At 43.6% G+C, this 24,087-nt stretch overlaps 1 protein-coding gene across 2 annotated transcripts in view; it reads right to left on the reverse strand.

Moving 5' to 3' along the window:
- The window catches only part of ARHGAP26 (Rho GTPase activating protein 26), a 401,390-nt gene that overhangs the window by 171,972 nt on the left and 205,331 nt on the right, over nt 1-24,087 (reverse strand). For both annotated transcript variants that reach the window (XM_087816295.1, XM_087816294.1), the window contains exons 12-13: nt 22,535-22,571; nt 142-207 (exon numbers count right to left, since the gene is read on the reverse strand). In XM_087816295.1, coding sequence (XP_087672421.1) covers nt 142-207; nt 22,535-22,571 — 103 coding nt within the window. The remainder of the gene's footprint in view (nt 1-141; nt 208-22,534; nt 22,572-24,087) is intronic.

Genomic DNA, 24,087 nt, shown 5'->3' on the forward strand with positions numbered 1-24,087 from the left:
AACACACTGCCAATAGCACTTGGGGAGTTAATGAGTCACTTAAAATTGGGAATGGCAGGTAGCAGGTCTGACACTGCCCCAGATGCCTCCCCAGACGTGTGACCTCCGCTGGGAACAAGGCCATCCGTCGAGCTACTTTACCTCTGGTTTCCACTGCGTGGATGCATTTCCTGATTATGCTGAAGCCAATGCTGTCCAACTGTGCAGCTGAAAGAGGGAGAGAAGAGGGTCAGGTTGCCGGCCGTGCAAACCAGTGTTGGGACAAGGCGTGGCCAACCCAAGACGACTCAGTCTCATGGTGTGTCCACACAGCCTTTTAAATTTTCCCACTAAAGGTACAGGAATCATAATTTTAAAAACAGCTGGTATCCACCGAGAACTTACCACATGCTGGGTACAGTTCTAAGTGCTTTAAGTATATTACCTCATTTAATTCTCACAGTAACTCTGCAAGGTTATCGTCAATGTATAGCTGAAGATACTGGAGGAATCAGTGAGTGACAAGCACCTTACTAAAGGAATAGCTAGGCATCTTTAAATTGTCTGGTCAATACCAGGAGCTAGAGGACTAACTGCTCATTGGTCTCCTTCAAAGAGCATAAATTAAGTGATCAATAAATGTTGGATAACTGCTTGACATAGATTATCTCATTTTTTTCCTAGCAAGTCCACTAGGCTGATACTATCATTGGCCCCATATTACAGATGAAGAAACTGAGATTTGACAAAGCTAGGTATCTTGACCAAAGTTGCAGGTTTATTATGTGGGAGACTCATCCTAGAATCTGTATGACCTAACTGTCTTAAATGTGACCCTGAGTTTAAGAGAGAAGTAAAATCCTGCTCAGGTTAGTAGAAAAGAAAAAAAAAGACCCATAGGAAAATTAAAGCAGCCAAGAACAGAGAAGCTACCCCAGGAAGAAGCACCGAGGCAGTAGGTGGAGTCGTCTTCTGTGCGGGAAATCAGCAGGTGGGGACAGTATTCCATCTGCCCCCAAACCCACTCCTGTCACTCAGAAAACAGATGAGCAACAGCAGCAAGTCCTTCCACATCACAGAACTAATTCCCACCCTGGCAATGAAGCTGGAAACCCACCAAAATGCATCCCCACACTGTGGTTACCCAGTGATAAGATGTGCGGGGTGAGCCTTAAGAATGGGTCCATCTTTGACCTCCTCAGGGCATCAGGTCAAACCATTCTACGAACAGATGTTCAGAGCAGCGAGGGAAATGGCAGAAAGCAGGAAGGTGGGTATTTATAAATGATGTGTCATCATCCCAGGGCAAGAAATAAACTTGTGCAATGTGAGAGCTGAGCAGAACTGGAACTCATCTTGGATCTAATCCAAATGGAATCTTTCTCCAGTTCTTAATGTCTATGAGTAAACTTAGATCCAGTGAAGATAAAAATCCTTTAAAAAAAAAAAATCACTGAGAATTCCCCAAATCAAACTAGAAAGGAATGTTAATTTCCCAAAACTTCTCTTCCCAAAGGGAAAGAGCTCTTGTTCTAACATGCAACCTCAGTGCTTCGTGGCACTTACTATAAACACACTTGGTCTCTAGGACAGTAAGTAAAGTACCAGAAGAGGGGGAAAGGGTGTTTTTCTACCTGGAGACCAACTGCTTTACAAACTATTGCTCTTATTACCTTAAAGCTATAAAAAGCCTACTAACTCAGGGCCTTGCTTTTTCTAGTATGAACCAACTATTTACTTTGCAAACTGTGTTATATTGAGCTTTCTGACTGGAGCCTGGAAGCCAGATCAAAATTATTCCTCCAAATGAAACTCAATTAACTCATGCCATAGACATTTCCCAAACTTAATAACAAATTACAATACACAGGCCAAATACCTATTGGAATCTAGGGGAAGATTTTTTTTAAATAACAGCTTTATTGAGACATAATTCACATACCATAGAGTTCACCCACTTAAAGCTTATGATTCATTAATTTCTAGTATATTAACAAAGTTATGAATCAATCACCACTACCTAATTCTATAACATTTTCATTACCCCTACAAAAAACTCAGATACATTAGGAGTCACTCCCCACTTCCCCCCTTTACCTGCCCCTAGAAACCACTAATCTACTTTCTGTCTTTGTAGCTTTGCCTATTCTGAACGTTTTATGCAACTGGAATCATAATGTTTGCAAGATTCATCTCTGCTGTGACATCAATACTTCATTCTTTTGATGATGAAATAAATCCTGTTCTACTGTCTGGACAGAACACATTTCATGTATCCATTCATCAGCTGTTGCTTCCACTTTGGGCTATTATGAATAAATGCTGCTAGAACACCTGTGTACAGGTCTTTGTATGAACATACTTTCATTTCCCTTCAGTATACACCTCGGAGTGAAATTGCTGGGTTATACGGTGACTCTGCGCTTGACTTTTACTGAGAAACTGCCAAACTGCTTCCTAAAGCACTGCACCATTTTACATCCCCACTGGCAGTGTATGAGGGCTCCAATTTCTCCACATCCTTGCCAATATTTGTTATTGTCATTTTTATTACAGCCATTCTAATGGGTGTGAGGTGGTGTCTCACTGTTGTTTTGATTTGCATTTCCCTGATGACTAAGGATCTTTTCGGGTGCAGGGGAGGGTTTTCATTCTCTTACAGCAGTTAGAATAGAGGCCACTAGAACGTATTTGTCAGAAGGGAAATTACTTTTCATACTTAAGGAGGTTTCCAAAATGTTCATAACTGATTCAACAGTCAGTTGTAGCCTTTTAGTTCTTCTTTTGAGAGGTTCTTAAGAGGATCCTTGCATGGGGATGATAGTCGCAGAAGTTTGGGAGGGAACAGCCATTTTGCATAGTGCTCTGAGCTGCTGAGGCTGATTCCAAACCTGGATGCTTTAAGAGCAGGTTTGCGAACATGGCCCTGATGAACTTCTGTCCGGAACAAAGATTATTCTGCTTCCTTACCCCTTGAACACTGATTCAAGTTTTTGAAAATTGGAAATAACCTGGGAGCTGACAGCGATGAGCCCAGTTGCAGAAGATTCATGCTCATAAAGAGAGCAGCACGAGTAGCTGAAGAAATAAGGACAGAGCTAGACAATACCTTGCAGAAGCAAATCAGTCCTTGAATCTTTAGGAGATTCATGCTCATAAAGCCAGCAGCATGAGTAGCTGAGGGAATGAGGAACAGAGCTAGACATAACCCTGCAGAGGCCAATCAGGCCTTGAGCCTTATTCTATAGAGCCGTGGGAAGCCAGATTCTTTCCAAGGTAAGTAATAGGTACTGCAAAAGAATACACGAGAACCTTCCAAGTACATCCAGAAAGAATTCAATTCCACTAGCATGAATGAACTATAATTACTTCTTTTGGAAAACGGCAAAGCAAAAGCCCCCCAAAAATCTGAGTAAATGATCATCCTTTGATTTTCCCAACATCAGAAATTCTCCAATTTGTTCTAAACCAGCAAACCCCTTTACTTTATTTATTTTTAAAAAATATATATCTTTATTGATTTCAGAGAGAAGAAGGGAGAGAGACAGAAACATCAATGATGACAGAGTCATTGATCGGCTGCCTACTGCAGGTCCCCTACTGGGGATCAAGCCCGCAACCCAGGCACGTGCCCTGACTGGGAGTCGAACAGCGATCTACTGGATCCTAGGTCGATGCTCAACAGCTGAGCCACACCCAGCCAGGTCCCCTTTCCTTTAAATAAATTTTACATAGATGTTATACATAAAGGCCTTGCCCATTACACATGTAGCATAGTATTTATTAGTATACATTAGTTCAAATGTATATAACACTTACATATTGCAAAGTCAAACATTAAGAGCTCAAGGTAACTCTCTGTTAGCCTGTAATGTGTCTAAGTTGCACAGTGATGATAATTATCACAGTTATAAACAGATAAAACTATGTTAAGAAATGGAAATCACATCAAACCACTGTGCCCAACAAGACACTCGTGAAGTTCAACTTAACTACCAATGCTCCAACCCTCTAAAATGGAACTGGTATAAGCTATGTCACTGCCTGGGGCCCCACACTTTCCTGCACCGCTGTCTCCCCATTGCTGTGTCTGTTACATACACACAGAGCTTGGACTTCTACTCTCATCGACCCAAATTTCCTGCTGACGTCATGATTAGGTTACAAATGATTAACAACTGCTTTATTATTTAACATGTACTGAACCCCGCTAATATGACAAGGACTACAGTGCATACATAAGCAGATCATTAGTCCTGATCCCTGCCGAGCAGCTTCCTAATCTAAGTTAATTGAGATCTCCTACTCTGAAAATCGAGTTCCCTCTAAAAGGTTTAGAACAGCATCACCACTGAGCAGTTCGCTAATGACAGAAAAAGTCTGAGGGCTGACAGATGGAAGTGGCTTTCCGTAATCCCCTCAAGCAGGTGATTCAGCTCTTTCACTGGGCCAAGGCTCAGAAAAGGTCAGGGATTTATTTGCAATTTCTGTATCCTTATAATCTCTAGAAATAATCTCTCATTAAATATCTACTAGGCTTGCATTATTTCCTTAATTTGACTTGCAATGAATTGTTGCAGGAACTGTGACTCCTACGCCCCACATCCACTGTCTCGCGGCTAAGGCTTATCTGCCTTCCTCAGCCTCAGGTTCAGCTCTGCCCAGGCTTACACATGGGGTAGCCCAGACAGTTGTCACATAATGAATATTCAGAGAGCTTGCACCAAATACCCAGGTTGACCCGCCAAGTTGGAAACGTGTCATCCTCTTAACTTTCATTTCAACTTTTGAAGCTTTGTCTGTCTCCTTTTAAAGGAAGGAAATGGCCCAGGCCACACAAACCTATTTTCCAAACTTCTGTGGAGAACACGAGAACACTGGAGAGGGGCTGACGCTCAGTCAGCCTGGAGAGTCTTAGGGCAGAAGCCGGGGAAGGATGCCTGGCAGACCACGGGGGTTAGAGCTACATGCCTAGCTAGGGTAAGAACCTAGACTAGGAAGGCAGGTTAAATCCAGAAACTGACTGATTTGCTCTTTAAGGAAGAACATACTGCAAAATTCTATTAAATTACTTTCTTGTCTAAAAGGAGGCTGGTGGGCCAGGTAGACGGGAATGGCTATCAGCATAGCCATCACTGCCATGTTCTGCAGCTTCTAGTGCCTCATGGTACCTCACCTGAGATGCTTTCCCTGGCTCTTCACATCTTAAAAAAACAAGGCGTGTAGGTGACAGCAGAGGGTGAGAACTACAATAAAACCATGAGCATACCTCTTAGCATCCCCCGTTTCCCCTCATATCCAAATGATCACCAAGTCCCTCCATCTCTCTGAGCATCTCTCAGTTGCCTAGTTCTCTCCATCTTCACCACCGCCACCCTGGCTCCGGCTTCCATCATGTTACCAGGGCTGCTTCGGTGACCTCCTAGCTGGTTCCCTCCAATCTGTCCTCCACATTGCAGCCCCCATGAGCTTGACAAAATCAGACCATGTCACCTCACTGTTTAAAATCCCTGTGGCACCCCGCTGCTCTCGGCAGAACAGCCGGAATCCTTAAAGTGGCCCACAAGACCCTGCGTGGTCTGGCTCCAGCCTGCCCCTCCAGCCTTGCCTGGTGCCTCTCCCCTAGGTCTCAGCACCCCAACCACACTGACTTTCTTCCAGAGCATCCAAATGACCGCACTTTCTCCCCAGCACAAGCTGTGGATTCACCTGGAAGCCCCTTGGCTCAAGTTACTCTGAATCCTCAGGTCTCCCCTAAGTATCAGTTCCTCAAAAAAGCCTCCCCGACCTCTCCGTCTGGGTTAATGCCCCCATTATGCATTAAGATACGACACCATCGACCTGTTCATCAAAGCAGGCAGCACAACTGCAAACTTACATTGGTGTGTATAATCCTGAAAAAAATGTCTGTCTACCAAACCAGATATGCATCCACGAAGGCAATGGTCCACGTATATCTGTACTTATTTTATTTGGCACTATATCTCTGTTTTTCACAGTTTACTATATTGTTGGACAGGAAGAAGAAGCATCATCCAATTTTTCATTCTGTGTAATTTTTCATTTTGGATGCACGGATAGGCAAATGGTGACCAGCGGTGGGGAGAGCTGCTGAAAGGCAGTGTGGTGCCGCCAAAATGACTTTCAAATTCCAACTGATAGAAACCCTTTGAGAGTAGGTGAGTTACTTAAGATTCTGACCCTCGGCTTTTTCATCTTTTGTGAGGAACCAATGGTTAAATAAAGAAATGAATGGCCTGATCTAACCATTTCCTTCCTTCCTTCCTGTACCAATACAAAGAGGTACTGCCACCTAGCAGCACAAGCCCCAAGAATGAGTTCAGGAGAAAAGAAAAGCAAAAGCTATGCAAGCCAAGACATGACACGGAGGAGACAAAACCAAGTTTAGGTTTTCCTGGACACTTTTAGAACTTCTCTGCTTGTTCATCAAGGCATTATCACCACCGAGCTGTATGTGGTGGCATGAACCATGGGCTGGAGAGGGGGTGGGTTCCTCCATATCACAGTAACTGGGCAATCTCAATGGTAAGATGGGCCTGAAGGTTGAGGAAGGTCCTAGAAAACAAGGGCATTCTCCCCTACAGCTTAGTGCTACCAAACAGATCTCTCTCTTCAGGTCCGGGGCCCCTTTTCTGAAAATCACTGACCTGCGGTTGCCCTTCCCTGATCCTCAGTACTCAGAACACCAAAAAATCAGGCAAGGGTGGCCGAATCACCAAGTTTGAACAGAAGGGACCTTTCCATAGCATGGGTTGACTGATGGATGCATGGTCTGTGAAAACAAGGCTCTGGGAACACCCCAAAGGTACAAGCCTCCTGGAAATTCTAACAGAACTCCAGGAGACAGATCCTTTCCAAAGCAGAGGTGCTCATCTAATGAACAGTCTCAACACACAGCAGAATGGTTTACAGCTTTCCTAAAGCTGGTCTTCAATAGGTTTCCCTAACCTGCCATTTTTCACCCCAGAAAACATACTCAATTTTCCTTTGCTCAAAAATAAAAAAAAACCTTTTAAGTTTTTAATGGGAGAAATGGAATTTGCTGGAAGTGCTGTGTGTATGCATAAAAATAAAAGAACTGAGAAGGAAGTTGTTGCCCCATGTTTAACGGGGATGGATATAGGAGACTGCCCAGAATTACTGTGTGCAGGCCACCATTTTATTGACATTTTATGGACAGCTCCAGGGGCATGTTCTCACCACAGAAATTTGCTCAATCTCCCAAGGGGATTTGCTCTTAAGAGTCTGGTCTGCCTTGCTCCTTCTGAATTTAATCAATTTCAACGCCATTAAAAGCTCTGAAGAAAACACCCATGTTCAAATAAATATGAAATCCACCTGAAGAATAGATTTCCTACTGGCTCACACACAGCATAGGGGAACGTTCTTAATTATGTGAAACCCCAGAGTTGCTAGGACTCCCTGGCTGTGGTCCCTAGGAAACTGTATTCAGCTCTCAGAAGTTTCCAGTGGGGCCCAGGAAAGTTGACCGATGGGTCCTTAATTGTCCAGGTGAATTCTCTACCTTGGAGATTACCCACAGCCAATTTTTTAAAATATATTTTATTGATTTCAGAGAGAGGAAGGGAAAGGGGGGAGAGAGACAGAGACATCAATGATGAGAGAGTCATTGATCCCCTGCCTCCTGCACGCCCCCTACTAGGGATTGAGCCCGCAACCTGGGCATGTGCCCTGACAGGGAATCAAGCCGTGATCTCTTCGATCATAGGTCGATGCTCAACCACTGAGCCATGCCAGCCAAGCTACCCAAAGCCAATTTTTAATCCCAGATCAGCTCCCCAAGACCCTGTGATCATCTGACTCCATTCCTCTACCTTATACTCTGCTCTCTGATCAGTATGTGTTCAAGGAATATGAACTGACTTTAACACTAACTGAAATCACTCAAGACAGGAGTGGCATGTCTTGGAAAGAGAACAGTAAGCTGTAAAGCCAGACAGACCTGGGTTAGAATCCTGTCTCTGCTACTCTCTGACCAGGTGTGATCTCAGGCAAGGTGCTTCACCTCCCGAGATTCCCCTTCCTCACCTGTATAGTGGGGCTAAACCACTTAGGTGTTGCGAGGGTCAAATGAAATACACAGCAACTGTGACTTATCTGGTATTTAATAAATGCTCATTACCAGTACTACCAATATTAAGATGTTACTACTTCCTAATGCTTCAGTCGAATTGTCCAGTCGATAAACTACATTTCATACTCAAGTCCACGTTACCCTTACAATAATCCCATGGGGCAAACATTGCTACCATTCTTACTAATAACTTCTTGCTGTGTTTCTACACTAATGAGTATAATGAAGGATAATACATTACCATTTATAGAATAAATTATAGCTTATTTGATTTTCTCATATATCTATTAGGTTTTGATAACGAGAAAAGCCAGGCCTATGATGTTAAGTGGTAACAATGATGATAAGGGTAGCTAACACTCACTGAGTAGGCCGCACTGCTCTGGGCTAAGCACTTAAAAGCACCCCCTCCTCCCCTCTCTCCCCCTCCCTATTTTGTAGGCAGGAACCCTCGGCTCAGGCAAGGTTAAGGAACTTCTGCAAGATGGTGGCCTGAGTGAGTGATGGAACCAGGACCCTAACTCCTGCTGACTTCTCAGCTCATCCTCTTCTACTCCCTACGCTTCTGCTGAAGTTCACATGACAAGGGGCCCAGGATCACGTTTTCTGGATTCTGCACTTTCTACTCCAGCAGCAGTACTTGAATCCAGCAAACCAGAGAAGTAGGGGATGTGCTTGTTGCAATGCAGATTCCGGGTGCCTTCCCGGATGTTAGGCTTCAGTAAGTGTGAGAATCACACTTTGGGTAGCACTGTGCTATATACAAAGCAAATAAAACTAGTATCACTAAAGACAAACAGAAATGATGCTTGACAATTCATCGGTTGCCAATATCCACATTCCCCATCTGATAATAACAATTCACCAGGGCTACGTCTCTCGATATGTAATGCTGGCGTGTTCCACTGGTAGTAAATATCAAGCGATTCCAGGCAGTTCACAAATAAATATTTATAATAGTTGTACACTTACTTTAATGAATATTGGAAATTTACTGGTTTATCACACATAGCACGATACATTTCTTTCAAAATAAATTTAGGTTTAAAAGGGTGAACTGATAAAAAGAAAAACTGTAAATAAATAATAATACAGGTGGTACATGTAAAAAGAAATCATAAAGATGATACACAAATAATACATCTGGGTGCTCCTGTCCTAACTTGTCCCAGGCCAGGCACTACATTCGACCTGGCTGAAAAGATGAGGTGGGAGGGTATCCTGCCGTCAAAATGCCCTATTTCAATGCAGTCACCCTAGACTCCTCCATTTCTCAACACCCTATATCCAACCCACTAGCTGGTCCCATCAGTAATAACTTAAAAACACATCTAGAAACCAGCTACTTTTCACTACCTCCATGGCTAACACCTTGATCCAAGCCACCATCACCTTTTGCCTGGACTGCCACAATAGCCTCTCAACCGTTTCTACCTTTGCCCCCAACAGTTTATTCTCTACCAGCAGCCAGAGTTGCCTTTTAAAAATATACATTGGCTCGTGTCACTTCGCTGATCACAACTCTCTAGGGACTTCTCATGACACACAGAACACAATCTTACCTCTTGACCATGGCCTCACATGGTCTAGTCCCAGCCGACCTGCCCACTGTCCCTCTGGCCTCTTCCTATCCAATCACAGTGGTCCTTCTTGATGTTTCTAGAAGACAGCTAGTTCATTCCCTCCACCTCAGGGCCTTTGCATGTGCTGGTCCCTCTACTAGTAGTGCTCATCTGCCACCTCCTGTCATGCTGCCTTCCCACCCCTTTGTTCAGGTTTCTCCTCAAATGTCACCTCTTCAGAGAGGCCTTCTCTGCTCCAGCTAGCCCTTCCCTGTCACTCTCTATCCCTTTGCTCTTAATTCTTCACAGTTCTCTCCACCTGAAAGTCTAACCTTTGTTTACCTGCTATCCTGCTTGCTGTCAGAATCTCTACGTAGTATAACTCCGTGACAGCAGGCACTTTATCTGACTTGTTCATTATTGTAGCTTCAATAAATATTTCCTGAATAAAGGAACAAATAAAATCTACATGTTCACCAGCTGAGACATCAGAAACCAAGAGACAGAGAAGTCCCCACACTCCAGGAGCCTCGAATGGTGAGCAGCTAGCTGAACACAGAGGTACCTCCCACAGTTCAGGGGCCCTGCGGTGAGAAGCATAAGACAAGCAGGACTGGCAGGGATCGCTTTCACCTCCAGACCTCTAAGCATGGATACTACCAATCAGAATTTTCTTCCCTGGCCTACCACAGACACCAGCACCTATCTTCTTTTTCCATAGACACACACAGAGAAAAATAAACTGATAGGAACGTAGAGTAGAGAAAGTAAAATAGGTAGCAGGAAAAGAGATGAAATCCCTGCTGGGCCTGCAATAAACCTACGAGCTCTCAGCCTGAGCCAAGGGAGACTCTAAGACAGCTGTAAAGTGTTCTGATTCTTGGCAAGACACAGGCAGCCAGAGTGGCAGTGTCTGGGTACGTGCACAGTACAGGCTGGGGCTACAGATCAGCTTGTGAGGGATTGAGTGTATCCTTGTGGGTTTTTACATCTACAGTCTCCCAGTCCACCTCAAAATTCCCAATCAGGACAGCCGTGAAAGAGCACTGCTTAATGCACACCGTGGCAACGCCGACTAGCTTAATCAGGAACATTTGTCTCCCGCACTGGGATCTGGACATCCCGAGAATGAATTACAGTCCAGTGGCCTCAATTCCTTTCTGCCTTGAGGCCTGGGTGGTTGTGCACCGATTTCTCAACCAAAAGAGAACATCTCCAGCTTCCTGAAAGTAGAAGAGTTCCAAGCTGAGAACCAACTGCCTCTGCCCCACTAGATCCCTTCCTGCCTTTACCTACCTGTCCTCTCACCTTGATCTGCCCGAGGAATAGTTTAGATATCTTTTGGTCACAACAAACTCTGAGGCAGCAAAAGGCAGGGAGAGAGAGTTCATTCGGGATCGGAGGCCTAGCATTTGCACCTGGAGTCACCACTAAGTGGCTGTGTGAGACGGGCACACTTCCCCTCTGTGACCCTTCTCCTCAGCTCTAAGATCAGGCCTTGTGAAAATCATATAAGGCAATGTTTGTGAAGGCACTCTGAGGAACTCTGCAGAGACTGCCCCTGTCATGATTTTATATAAATAGCCAGCCTCTGGTTTTGGATAATGTTGTTGATAATAATAACAGCAAAGGGCAACATTTAATGATTGCCTAGAATACCAGGAACCAGTGAACTAAGGATTTCCATCCTAATCTCATTTTATGCTCCCAACAAACCAATGATATAGGTACTAAAGCTATCCCCATCTTACAGATAAAGAAACTAAGGCCTGGGGAAATTAATTTCCCAAGGTCACACATTCCATAAGCTGTGAGCCTGGGGATCCACCCCTTGGGTGTAATAACACTCCAGCGCCCACGCTCCCAACCACTACTCAACACTCTCCCCACGTGGGCACCAGCACGTGCTCACCTCTGCCGAATCTTGCACGCTGAATGTGAGCTGCGTTCTCTAAACACTGATTAGGGTGGGGAGGAATGATCTTAAGTAACCACAAGTTTGCACTTAGAATGAAGCCCATTTTGCTTATCTGTAAACAGGTCAACAATACTACCCACCTCACAGGGTTCTTACAAGGATCCAGAGACATAATGTATGTCAAACACTGAGCATACTGCCCAGTACATAGTCGAAAGCCTGCACTTGCTGGCAGTGCGGAAATCTTTCAGTCTCTGCCTCGAGAACCTTTGCACTGAGCTTTAGGAGTTAAAGATGCAGCCAGGGACCTGCTCTCTGTTGCTTGGCTGAAGCCCAGGCTGAGGTGGCCAAGGGGTGGCTCACACCTGCCAGGCCACAGCCTGCTGTCAGCACAGGGCCCACACAGCCAAGGGAAAGGGGAATATTAGGCCACAGCAAAGTCACACATCGGCTGCATCTGTCGTCTAAAGTTGGCGGAGAGAGAGGATGGATTTGTTACGTGTCATTTAGGACACTTTTTTAGCAGAAAGGCTTCTGGCTGTCCAGGCAAGTTCAAAGAGCAGCACTGCCAGTCAGTTAGCTGGGGCTGGAACCTCAAAAATAAAATCTCTGAGCAAACAACCTGTTCCTTTCCCTTCCTCTCTCTCACTAGTCCCTACCCCCCACTCAGGGATATTCTCAAGTTGGGTATTACTATTCAACTAAATATAATTTGAGTTCAACATGGGCCACAGTGACTGTGTTGCACACACAAGTAACAATGAAAAGCAAGGTGCACAGACTCGGCACTTATACCATCTCCCCTGACAATGACTCAGGCGGTGAAAGTGGTGGCCAGAGAAGCCTGCCGTGGCATGGAAGGAAAGGAAAAGGAGCGGGGAGGGCACGCAGACGAGGGAGGGAGGAGCGCCTGTCTTCTATCAGCCCAGGCCTGGCAGGCGTGGACGGAAAGCTGGAGGGGAAGGTGCGCTCAGCTGACTGCCTCGTGGGCCAGCGCACAGGAGGCCAGGTCGCCATGCCCACTAATGCCATCCAGCCTTCTCAGGTTTAAAAGGGGAAATGTTCTATTTATAGGCCACCGACCAGTGGAGACCTGGCAGCCACTGGATGGCTCTGATCCCACAGGGATCCTGGTTACCAGCGCCTGTCTTCTCCTGCCTCTCAACCGTGGGTGTTCTAACAGCAAAAGGCTGGATGGAGGTGACTGGACAAAAGGAAAAAGAAAATCCTCTTTTTCTGTCTTCTGCCGCTTTCATGAGACTTGGGCTTTTAGTAATGGCCAAAGGCTTCAGAGCCTTTAACAAAACGGTGACCCATGCAATCCCATCAGGCCTTCCCCTGCACTCCCGAAGACGAAATCTTTCTCTGCTTTACAGACCAGGGGAAGCTGAGGCACAGAGAGGAGAGAATCAGAGGCCGGGTGGCGAGCACTCAGAGCAAAGGCAATGACCCCGCCCTGTCTCCTCTCCTGGTCCTCAAGCTCATCTTTGTCCTCAGGAAACCAGAAAAGCCTCGATAATACACCGTCAGGGAGTCTGATCTGAATGAAGGCCTAAAGAATGACGCGCAGACGTAATAGAAACAGCACATAGAGCAGCTTTGGTTGTGCCGCCAGTGCCTCGGGCATTGAGCCATGTTAGGATTCTGCACCTGGGAGGCTCAAGTCACCGAAACACAGGACTCTGGCTCTCCCAGGGTCGTGCGTGGTGTGCGAGGAGCCACTGACGGTTCAAATGACGAGGCTCAGGAGGTGGAAAGTGGGATGTGGGACGTGGAAAGGCCCCTCAAGCGCGGAGCAGGGCGGGTTAGGTGCTGTTGGAGGCTGACGATGAAACTCCTTCCAGCCCCGGTGGGCTGGCCTCGTTATGACCGGATGGCTGAACAGAGCAAAGATTGCACGTGTATCAAGAAGGGAAAGGAGGCGGGGTGACTGGCCATCAGGCAGGCCGGTCTGAACATCAGCCCCACCACCTCCCGACTGTGCTACCTGAGCCCCTTCCAGCCTGTCTGCTCGCTGCGAACTCGGCTGGGAGCAGCATTTCTGCAAACAGCAACCGTTCACATACCACTGTCATGCTTCCTGCCAGAACTTCCGACCATCTTAGACTAATTTTTAAAAACTTGCCCTTGTAGTAAGCTAAGGGTAAACAAACTATAGTCTGTAGGCCAAATTCACCACTGCCTGGTTTGTAAATAAAGTTTTAGTAATAAACATCACACTCATTTGTTTCCATATGGTCTATGGCTGCTTTCTATAACGGTTGCGTTCAAAAGCACTGACAAACCAAAACTATTTATTATTTGGCCCGTGACGGAAAAAGCCGACCCCTGTGCTAAACAATATTTAGAAAACTCAGGGTTTACATGTACTTGTGCTTTGTGCCCACCTCCCACATCTAAATGGTAATTTAAAGTGTTTGTCTAGTACATTTAAAATTGATCTGGGGTACCACCAGTAGTGTGTATTTCCACTGGGAGAAATGCACTCCTGAGGCCTAAATGAACTAATGCTCCTACGGCACCAACCCCCTGAGAACAGGGGTTTTGGCGGCCGCCCCCAATTCTCTCCCTCCCCTTGGGAGCAGTTCTGCCAGCCCAGTGATGGAGTAATTGGCACGGCCAGATAACAAGTAGGACAAGGAGAGAAACTGGGCACATACTAGCTAACATGCCAGACGCTGTGCTGACCTTCAATCCTCACAGCAGCTTCCTGAGGTAGGTGCTCCTACGTATCCCCATTTCACAGAAAAGGGAATGGAAGGACAGAGGTGTCCGCCCCGACTGACGGTTCCACAGCCAGGGTGCCAGCACCTAATCCACACCATTCGCACAATACCCTCCTTGGAAACAGCCCTCTCCAACCCACAGGGCAGGACCTACCCATGGGAAATCATCTGAGATACGTACGAAGACTGAAGGAAAGGATGCTCAGGCTGATGTTACTCATAATGTCAAAAATCTGGAAAGCACATTCAAGTCCAATGATAGCGAATGGTTCAACGAATGGGATATAAACGCATGACAGAATAATAAATAACCATTACAAATGGTATTTATAAGCGATTTTCACGACTTGGGAAAATGCCTGGAAACAAGTATATTCAGTATAATGCCAAATAAGTCAAAATACATATTGGCATTGACAAAATACACATAAGACATCATAAAAAAAGGCAAGAAGGAAGTATCTCTGGGAGTGGTATTATAGATGATTTTCATTGAATTTTTGCAAATCATTGCTATATTTCCTTCATATTCCACAATGATTTCATCATTATTTTTATAGTAAGTGAAAATACACGTTTTCCAACCTGCTTAAAAGTGACATTCAGAGAGTCAATGTCTACACCCTACATGACTAAATCCTAATTCCAACTTTGCATTTCCTCCAATCACTGCTCTTCCCTGCCACGTCCCAGTATGAATGACAACTTGGCAAGCTATAGTGGGTTCCTGAGCATTATATAAATACAAAGGATTCTTCTGAGAGTAGTAGAGAAAGTGTTATATTTCCTTTTTCTGGGAGGAGGGAAAGTGGGAAGTTTCCATTTGTTAATTCTAACCTAGATGGAAGCCGATGCTGAGCGCACTCTCAAACCAATTGGTTCTGGGCATTCTATCCGTACGCTGGGTACATCTGTAGACCACAGAATGTTACACACGCCCACACATCTGTCTATTGTCTCCCAGTGGTCTGATCCTCAACAGTGGAAGATATACTCCTTAAAGGCAGAGACATGGGTTCTACTTGTGAATGTCCTTTACCCCTGAGTACTCAGGTCTCCCAGGGCCACAGGTCCTTAAGAGCTCTGACAGGTTTTGATCAAATGGAGAGCTACAGGAAGCCTGGACTCCTGCAGTTAAATCTAGTAAAGGCTCAGGAAGGAGGAAACAGGACCATGTAAGACAAGAGTGGGAAGCAGAGTAAGCGACTACGACACCCTCTTGGAAAGCCAGATGGTCAGTGTTGAGCTGGGTCCTGAGGTGCGTGAGAAGGCATGTCTGGAGCAACTCGGGCATATTTCTTTGAATATAATCCAATTAACCTATGGCACTTGTGTTAATACCCACACTAAGGGAAGTGGCACCATGAAATCAAGACTAGGAGACGGAGCCCTCTTTGTCTCAACCTGTCAGTCTTCAGCCTTCAAACAGCCAGAGAAACAACAGGACAGCAGCATTTCTGTAAACAAGCTAAACTTTTTAGAGCTAATAGGCAGTGACATTTATTATTTAAAACTTCAAACTTGGAAAAGACCAACTCACACTAGAAAAGCCTGCCTTTCCCTTACTCTTGCACTGGACAAGTTCTTGGCTTTCTAACTGTCCCTCAGGTGGGACTACAGGACAACAGCAGCCTGGGCTGAAAACAGGCCATTTCCTGGCTTCTAGTCCTGCTTCTGACCCAAGCTCACTTCAAAGGAGACTAAACCAATTCTCAGAGAGCCTTTGGGGAGCAAATCTCATAACTGGAGCCAAAGGTAAGGCAAGCAACAAGACATGTAGACTCAGGAGATGCATGAAGATGGCAAAGGGGGCCACAGAGGGTGGGGTGGGAGGAGGTGATCTTGCCCAATACAGAGTCCTGTTCTTTGTAATAAGAAAGGGGCAAATCAGCAACAGATATTAGCTGTCTAGATTACTGACACTGTGAAATCATTCCCTCAGTAAAGAAACCTAGGGAACAACAAACCATACTTCCCTCCCCTCTACTACCCTTAAGCCCATCTTTTCCCTTCCCTTCTCTACCAGGTAAGAATTTAGCCAATGAGAGAAAACTCAGTGTCACTGATGTATATTCCTGATGTTCCAGGAACCAACCCAGGGAAGGATCCCTGAAGGCAGCAGGATCCACAGGGTGAGAGGTCCATAAGGTTGGCCAAAATGGGAGAGTGGCTTTTGAATTTAGTATTTAGGGATTAACCAAACCAAGAATACACAAGATCTTTAGGCAGAGAACTAAAACGCTAATAAATGACACAGGTGGTCTGGGTAAATGGAAAGACATTCAAAGCTCCAGAGGACATAAATTAATATTATGAAAGTGTTGGTTTCCCCCCAAGTTAATCAATACCATTCAATGCAATCCCAAATGAAAAATTTAAGTTTCTGAGGGACTCATCACACATATGCCAGAATTTATACAGAACGATAAAGGTCCACAGGCAGCCGAGCCAACCCTTAAAAAGGAGAGTAAAGACAGGAGACGTAAACTACCAGATATCAAGACCTGTCTCCAATTCATCATATTAAAACCAGAAAGGTATAAGCACAAGGACAAACAGACCAAGGAGCTAAAGAGCTGAGAGACAGAGCTCAGGTATATAAACCTAATGCACAATAAAGCTGGCACCAGCAGTTAAAGGAGAGAGAATGGATAGCTTAGTAGACGTTGGTGGAAAAACTGACTCTGCACATGGATAAAAGTAAAACTCGATCTTCGTAAAACACCATATATAATGGTAGATATCAGATTAGAAGTCTAAATGTGAAAGGCAAAATCATGAAGCCAATAAAAGAAAATGTAGGCACATCTTTGTGACATGGGTCAAACAGGCCCTCTTTAAAACACAACTTGAAAATCATAAACCAAATGCAAAAAAGATGAATTTGAATATTAAAAAAGGAAGGCTTTACACTCAAGGGAAGGTATCACACATAATATTAACAGACAGATGACAAGATCAGAAGACATAATTAAAATGTCTACAACCAACAAGCGATTCATTATCTAGAATACAGAAGGAACTTTACAAATCAACAAGAAAAACTGGCACCTGCCATATAAAAATGGGCAAAGGACATGAATAGGCAAAAAACCCCCACACAAACAAACAAAACAAAAACAGAAGAGGAAACCCTGTAAATGGGCATATAAAGAGATGCTCAGACTCATTAATTATCAGAGAAATGCAAACGAAAACAACAATGAGCTATCATTTTATAATACTGACAAAAAATTAGAAAGCTGAGTAATGGCCAGAGCTGGAAGGAATGGAGAAATCCTCAAGGAGAGCTGGCGGGGCTGTGGACTTACCATTCCAGAGAAGGACAGGAGGGCCCTCCCTCAAACTCTGTATGCGCACCCCCATTAGCTGACCAGCAACTCTCCTCATGCACGTAACCCAAAGAAACTGTCACATGGGGGAACATGTACAAGATGTTCCTTGCAGTGTTGCCAGTAGTGATGAGGAGTTGGAGGCATGAGATGGTGGAGGGCATCTCTGCAGATACAGTGTGTCCCACACCATGGAGTGTGAAATACGCAGAAGCCATGCTCTAGAAGCAGGCAGAGGAGTATGGATGGCTCCCAACACCATGCTGAGGGAGCAAAGTGAGAAACTGAGCAAGATGTGTAACCATTTATGTAAGGTAAAAACACAGGTAGATAAAAAGATACACACTGTCCAAGAATACAGTCTGAAAGCACACATTAGAATGCTGGCCTATAGGGGAGGAAAGAAACAGGAATTGAAAAGGGAATGAAAATGAATGAATGGAGGGCCCTGTGATTAATAATGTGCCACCAATGGGGGAGTATGATTAATTCAATCCCTCTGTATCTGAGATCCAAAGAGAATGAAGGGGAGAGGCTAAAGGCTATGCAAAGAAATGCACATATATTTATCTGCTGCCATCCACTCCCTGGCAACTCTCAACTGTATTTTCCATTTGGAAAATACCAGCAGTTGACAGACATAATTTATGGCCCTGTCTTGTACCCCACAGGCACTGTATGCCCTGAGAGAAATTTCAGGATGAAAGAAACAAATTCAGAAGGTCTCCAGAGGAATTTCCTTTTGCTACCTGCCCATTCTGGCTCTGTGATAAAATGCCGGCATTCAAATTCCCACCAAAACATTTTCCAGAAAGAGAATGGCAGACATTTGGAATTTGGATATTAAAGGTAAAAAGAGCAATGCCTCATTTTAAAATTCCTATCAGGTTGACCTCTTAACTTTAAAAGAATGTTGGCTGTGGTATAAGACAGAGAAGGAGTTGCAGAAGAATTCAGACCCTGGGCAAGAGTGTCACCTATGGCGGAGGAGCCCTATGGGTGGGTGTGGGGTGCAGATGCAAATTACTGCAGTCAAGAGATACTAAAGCTCCAACCCCTTCAGAGCGGAGGGACAGCTGAGGCATTCATTGTATGATAAGAAATAGGGGTCCTAGTGCCAGAGGAGGTGAGGAGGCATCAACCCAGACCACCTCTCTGAGTTTGCAGCTTGGAAGTCAGTGATCAGAATATCTCAACACCGCAGAAAAATAATTTCTATCTAAACTCCTGGAAAAGAGGCCCCTATGTTTTAACCCATCTTTTTCTCTCCTGCTTGTGAAAAAGAAAGAGCAAGCAACTGAAGAATCATTACAGACTCAAAGTAGCCAACTCTGTGCTCTGTGGGTGCCAGAGCAAAACGTGGCAAGTGTCTATGCTTCCCAAACTGGAACTTCTGTACTGTCCTTTCCCTAGGGAGGTAGAATATCCTTGTGGCTAACAGTACAGCCTTCAGACTTAGAACTCAGATTACATCGTGTCCTCTGAGTTTACTAGCCTCAATTTCCTAATCTACAAAGTGGGTCAACTGCACTTATCTCACAGGGTGTTGCAAGCACTCAATGAGCTAATGTGCATAAAATATCCTGAAACATAGTAGGAGGTCAATAAATGCTATATATTAATAGCTACTATTGTAAAATACAGGGTGTCCCAAAAAAATTATACACACTTTGAATAATTATTAATTCCATTGGGATAAATTTGAAAAGAAACAACAATTGAGCTATCAGCTCATTTTTTTGGGAAACCCTGTATATGCTCACTGTTGGCACTGCACAGTATAGAGAGGTATTTAAAGTAGAAGGTCAGTCTCTCCCAATAATCCATGTTCTACCCTGATGAAGACTTTGATGGAAAAATGTATTTCCAGACCATTTTCTATCAATGTAGCTAAACCAGTGACCTTCAATTGGTGTGCCAAAAGGATTTTAAAAACACGCAATACCTATTTAGTCTAGGGCACTGACCTCTTTTCCCTTAGACTGTCAAATAAAAAATAGTAACAGCCAACACAACAATAGCCATTGGTGTGAATGCCCCGTCTTGAGCCATAAATATATAAGTCATATAACAAAGTTGCATCTTGCCCTGGCCAGGTGGCTCAGTTTGTTGGAGCGCTGTCCCATAAACCAAAAGGCTACGGGTTCAATTCCCAGTCAGGGCACATACCTAGGTTGTGGTTTGACCCCCAGTTGGGGCATGTACAGGAGGCAACTGATCAATGTTTCTCTCTCAAATCAATGTTTCTCTCTCCCTTCCTCTCTCTCTCAATAAAATTAAATAAAATAAATAAAATAATAAAATAAAATATCAATAAAAACATATTCTCGGTGAAGATGTTTAAAAAATGGAGTTGCATTAGTTGCATATTTTAAAAAAATGGATTTGCAAGAGCTGCATCTTACTGTTCATGCTTCATAATAAGGTTGCATCTGATTGGTTAATTCTTGGTACCAGAAATCCTTATATACAAGTATAGGCACCGATACATAAGCAAAAAGGGTAAATGCTATTGTTATTTTCTTTATTAAATCAATCAAAGTTATATCTATTTTTTAGTCAGATCAGCAAAAAAATATATTTTTGGTGTGCTGAAGAATTTTAATAATTAGTTTATGTGTGCCATGAGATGAAAAGGTTGAAAGTCACTGTTCTAGATAAACTGAATATTTTACTAAATTGTTCTATAACAAGATTTTTTTAAAACTTGATTAACAGTATACGGGAGCTCTATTTATGTAAATATACCTAGATCTCTCTTGTTCTTTTTAAAGGCTACATAGTATTCTATGACATTTTTAATCCATTCCCTATTGGACATTTAGATTGTCTCCAATTCTTTGCTATTATTTCCAATGTTCCAGTGAAAACTCTTTTGAGGCACAAATGTCTTTGAACTCTAGTCTATTTCTTTGGGACAAACTGTTGGGTCAAAGGATATTCACTCAAAGGCTTTCAACACATATTCCTAAAAGGCTTTACACAATGGTAGAACCAGCTGAAAATGGAATCAGGGCCATCTTTCAAATCTATTAGTACTTATCTCAAGCAGAGAGAAGCAGGTTCATATGATCAGTTGCAAGGAAACTTCAGGTTGGGGGTCTCCATTCATATGCCTCTCACCCCCCATAGATCTTGGATCCAGGTTGGGCACCTGTTTCTATGGCCTCTGTGACATCTAGCCTCTCTTGCCCTAGTGGGTTCCCTGATTTCCCTCTGGCAAACTACTCCGCTCCTATTTTATGCAGTTCACTTGAAACTGTCAATGGTGTCTTCTTTTCCCCTGGCTGGGCCCAAGATAGACTAGCTTGATGCTATCTTTCCTGGCGATCTGAATTTTCAGAAGAGTGAGACAAAAACTAAAGACAGTTTAGGGTTTTATCATCCTGCAAATATCATCCAGGAGACCCTTTCTCATTAGTTCCTGGGTCTCCAGCGATGGTATATCTTCAAGCCTGGTTCTTCAGCTCTTCCTATCTTACCGTGAGTTACCCTACAGCATTCTATATTCCTACATGGTTATTACTATTGTTTTTGCTATTGTTATTTTAGCTCAAGTTAGCCAAAGTCAATTTCAAATGCTCTCAAACAATCTCTACCTGATAGAGGGAAGGAAAAAATGACTCGTTTCCTTGAATATTTACTTGAAAAAATTTTTCCTAAAGGTCTCTACCAAAAGCCACCATTTCAAATTACTTAATATCTCATATAAAACTCCTGGTAAAGCCCTGGCCAGTGTGGCTCAGTTGGTTGAAGTGCCGTCCCATACACTGAAGGGTCATGGGTTTGATTTCTAGTCAGGGCACATACCCAGGTTACAGGTTTAATCCCCCAGGGTGGGTATAGGAGGCAATAGATCACACTGATGTTTCTCTCTCTCTCCCCACCTTCTTCTCTCTCTAAAAATCAATAAAAACATGTCCTTGGGCGAGGACTGAAAAAACAAACAAACAAAAAACCTCCTGGTAAAATTTGTTTTTTTGAAAGAATGAAAATCTCTGTCCTATAATGGATCTCACCCCACAAAAACCAGCTCATCCTTTTGTCCATCCGCATGGGCAGGCACTGTTTTTACAGATTTTTCTGACATGACTGGAATTCATGGTAGGGCTACCTTTGAATTTTTTTTTCCAAGTAGATTTTACAAAGCAAATCTGAGGCAAAGGGACAGGATTTCCTTTGTATTCTTGTAGCAACCTGGAAGGAATTTGTTTTTTCTCCTGTGCACCAAGGAGATAATCAGCCCAAACACTCTAACAGTAGTTTTATTTTAATCCCCTCATCTTTACAAGGTTGCAGGTGCCCTTGGAAATCATGATTAACCAAGAGCGTTCAGAGCCAGCAGCAGGGGGAATGTCCTATATATTCTACAGAGGCTGCTCAGGGTCACTCCCATCAAAGAGGAATATTATTACAGAGCTCGCTATCTCCACTCCTTCCTCTCCAAAGAGGCAACAAAGAACACTAAGCGACCACTAAGATAATTATTGTCTCTCCAGTCCTTTGAGCAAGACAGTGTAGGAGGTAAAGTCAATTCTGGCTTTCTCATAAGACAGGGCTCTTGAGGAACTGAGTATTACTGGATTAAGTGATTTTTAAGTGATGATTAGATCTACCTTCTTAAAGCGAGCTAGGATTAACTGAGATAACATACATGAAAATGTTTTGTAAAGTGTGAAGGGTTATATAATGCAAAGTGTCATTACAGCCTTGCCAGTAGGGCTCACAGAATGTCCTGGAGTCATAGACTCCCGGGTGGAAGCCTCTCAGGCTGCAGTGGGGGTAATGGGGTAGACCCAACATGCCCACAGCACCTCCTGGTGGCTCTTCCCTGGAGTAGCAACTTCTCAAAGCCTAACCCCAACCCTAACTATAGAAAATTACCAAAGCACTGTACTTACTTCCTTCGCTCTGATTGTCTTTGTTCGAGTTGTAGACCTGGAAAATAGAAATAAACATTTACTTGTGTGCATTTTATACCACCCTGCAGGTCCACTGAAGGAAACCATTACCTTCCCCCTTTCCCTAGTTTGGGCTATAAGATAGAAGGCAATTTCTAGCCAGCCCCCAAATAGGAATCCCTTCTATAATTATCTAACTCCCAGTGTTTACTTCAACTGTTCTTAAGTGTGTGTACATTAGAATCATCTGAGAAACTGTATTGTAAAAAAAAAAAAAAAAATCATATTCCTTCTTTAAAAAACAAACTATGTATACTGAAGCTAAAAAGGAGAAAACATTTTAAATTAGTTATAAATCATTAAGCATTAACTGTGCACCAGGCAATGTGCTAAGCAATTCACATGAATTATCTCAAATTATCCACAAAACAATTCTGTTGGGTAGGAACTGTTATTACCACTGTTTTTACAAATGGAGAATTTACAAATGGAGCATCACAGCTAGTAAAAGTGGCAAATTCAGGACAAAGATACATTACAAACTGTTAAGTGTTAACACTGGGGAATGGGACCAATCATTTTTTACCTTGCAGACTTTTGTAAATTTGAATTTTATACGAAAAATATATTACTTTTATAATGAAAACCCTTAAATGGCTTACAGGAATCACAAAAGGGAAAGTGCCCCATGTAAAACAGACAATGACATACTGCAGGAGTCAGCAAGCTTTTTCTGTAAAGGGCCAGACAGCAAATATGTTAGGCTTTGCAGGCCAGGAGGCAAAATCAATGATATTATGTAGGTACTTGTGTAATAAGAGAGAAAAGAAATTTCCACAAATTTTTTGGATAAAATTCAAAATTTAATATTTTTTTTCAAAATACAGGTATAATATTCCTAGCAGGTGAAAATCCCTTTTAGGATTTCATGGCTCTTTTTTCATGGCTCGGTCCCTCTAAGGGTTAAATAAGTGGTTCTCAACCAGGAGTGGCCATCAGAGTCACGTGGAATATCTTTTTTTAAAGTTTTGATGACCAGCTTCACCTTATGCCTTTTCACACCTACAGAATCGTAATCACCAGATTTGGGCACTATGACATTGTCCTAAAGCAGAGATTTTATTTTATTTAATAATGTTAGCACGTCAGGGATTGGCACACCAAAATCCAGCTCACAGTCTGCTTTTGGACAGCCCATGAGCTAACCCTGGTAACTGCGGATGGACTTCTGCAACTGATTTGGTGATAGGAAATACTAACTTTGAACCTTAATTAAGCTAAGCAGTATCCTCCCTCTAAAAATATTCCATTCTTCTGAGTAGTAGACCTCTGTTTCAAAAACGTCTACTCTTTGGAAAAGATACTCTTTCTGTACCAGGGGAACATGGTCGCCGGTTCTCCCTCAGCAGCACCTCCACTATCAATACAAGTGATCGATGTGAACTAGATCATGCTTTTAAAATTGAACCCCACAGCACCTGCACTAGGATGGCCAGTGGGCTAGGTGAGAAGCTAAGACTCCAAGTATCCAAGTGTCCCCCTTCCCTTTGCTT

The sequence above is a fragment of the Miniopterus natalensis genome, chromosome 4, assembly GCF_054644295.1.
Source record: "Miniopterus natalensis isolate mMinNat1 chromosome 4, mMinNat1.hap1, whole genome shotgun sequence".
NCBI lineage: Eukaryota > Metazoa > Chordata > Mammalia > Chiroptera > Miniopteridae > Miniopterus > Miniopterus natalensis.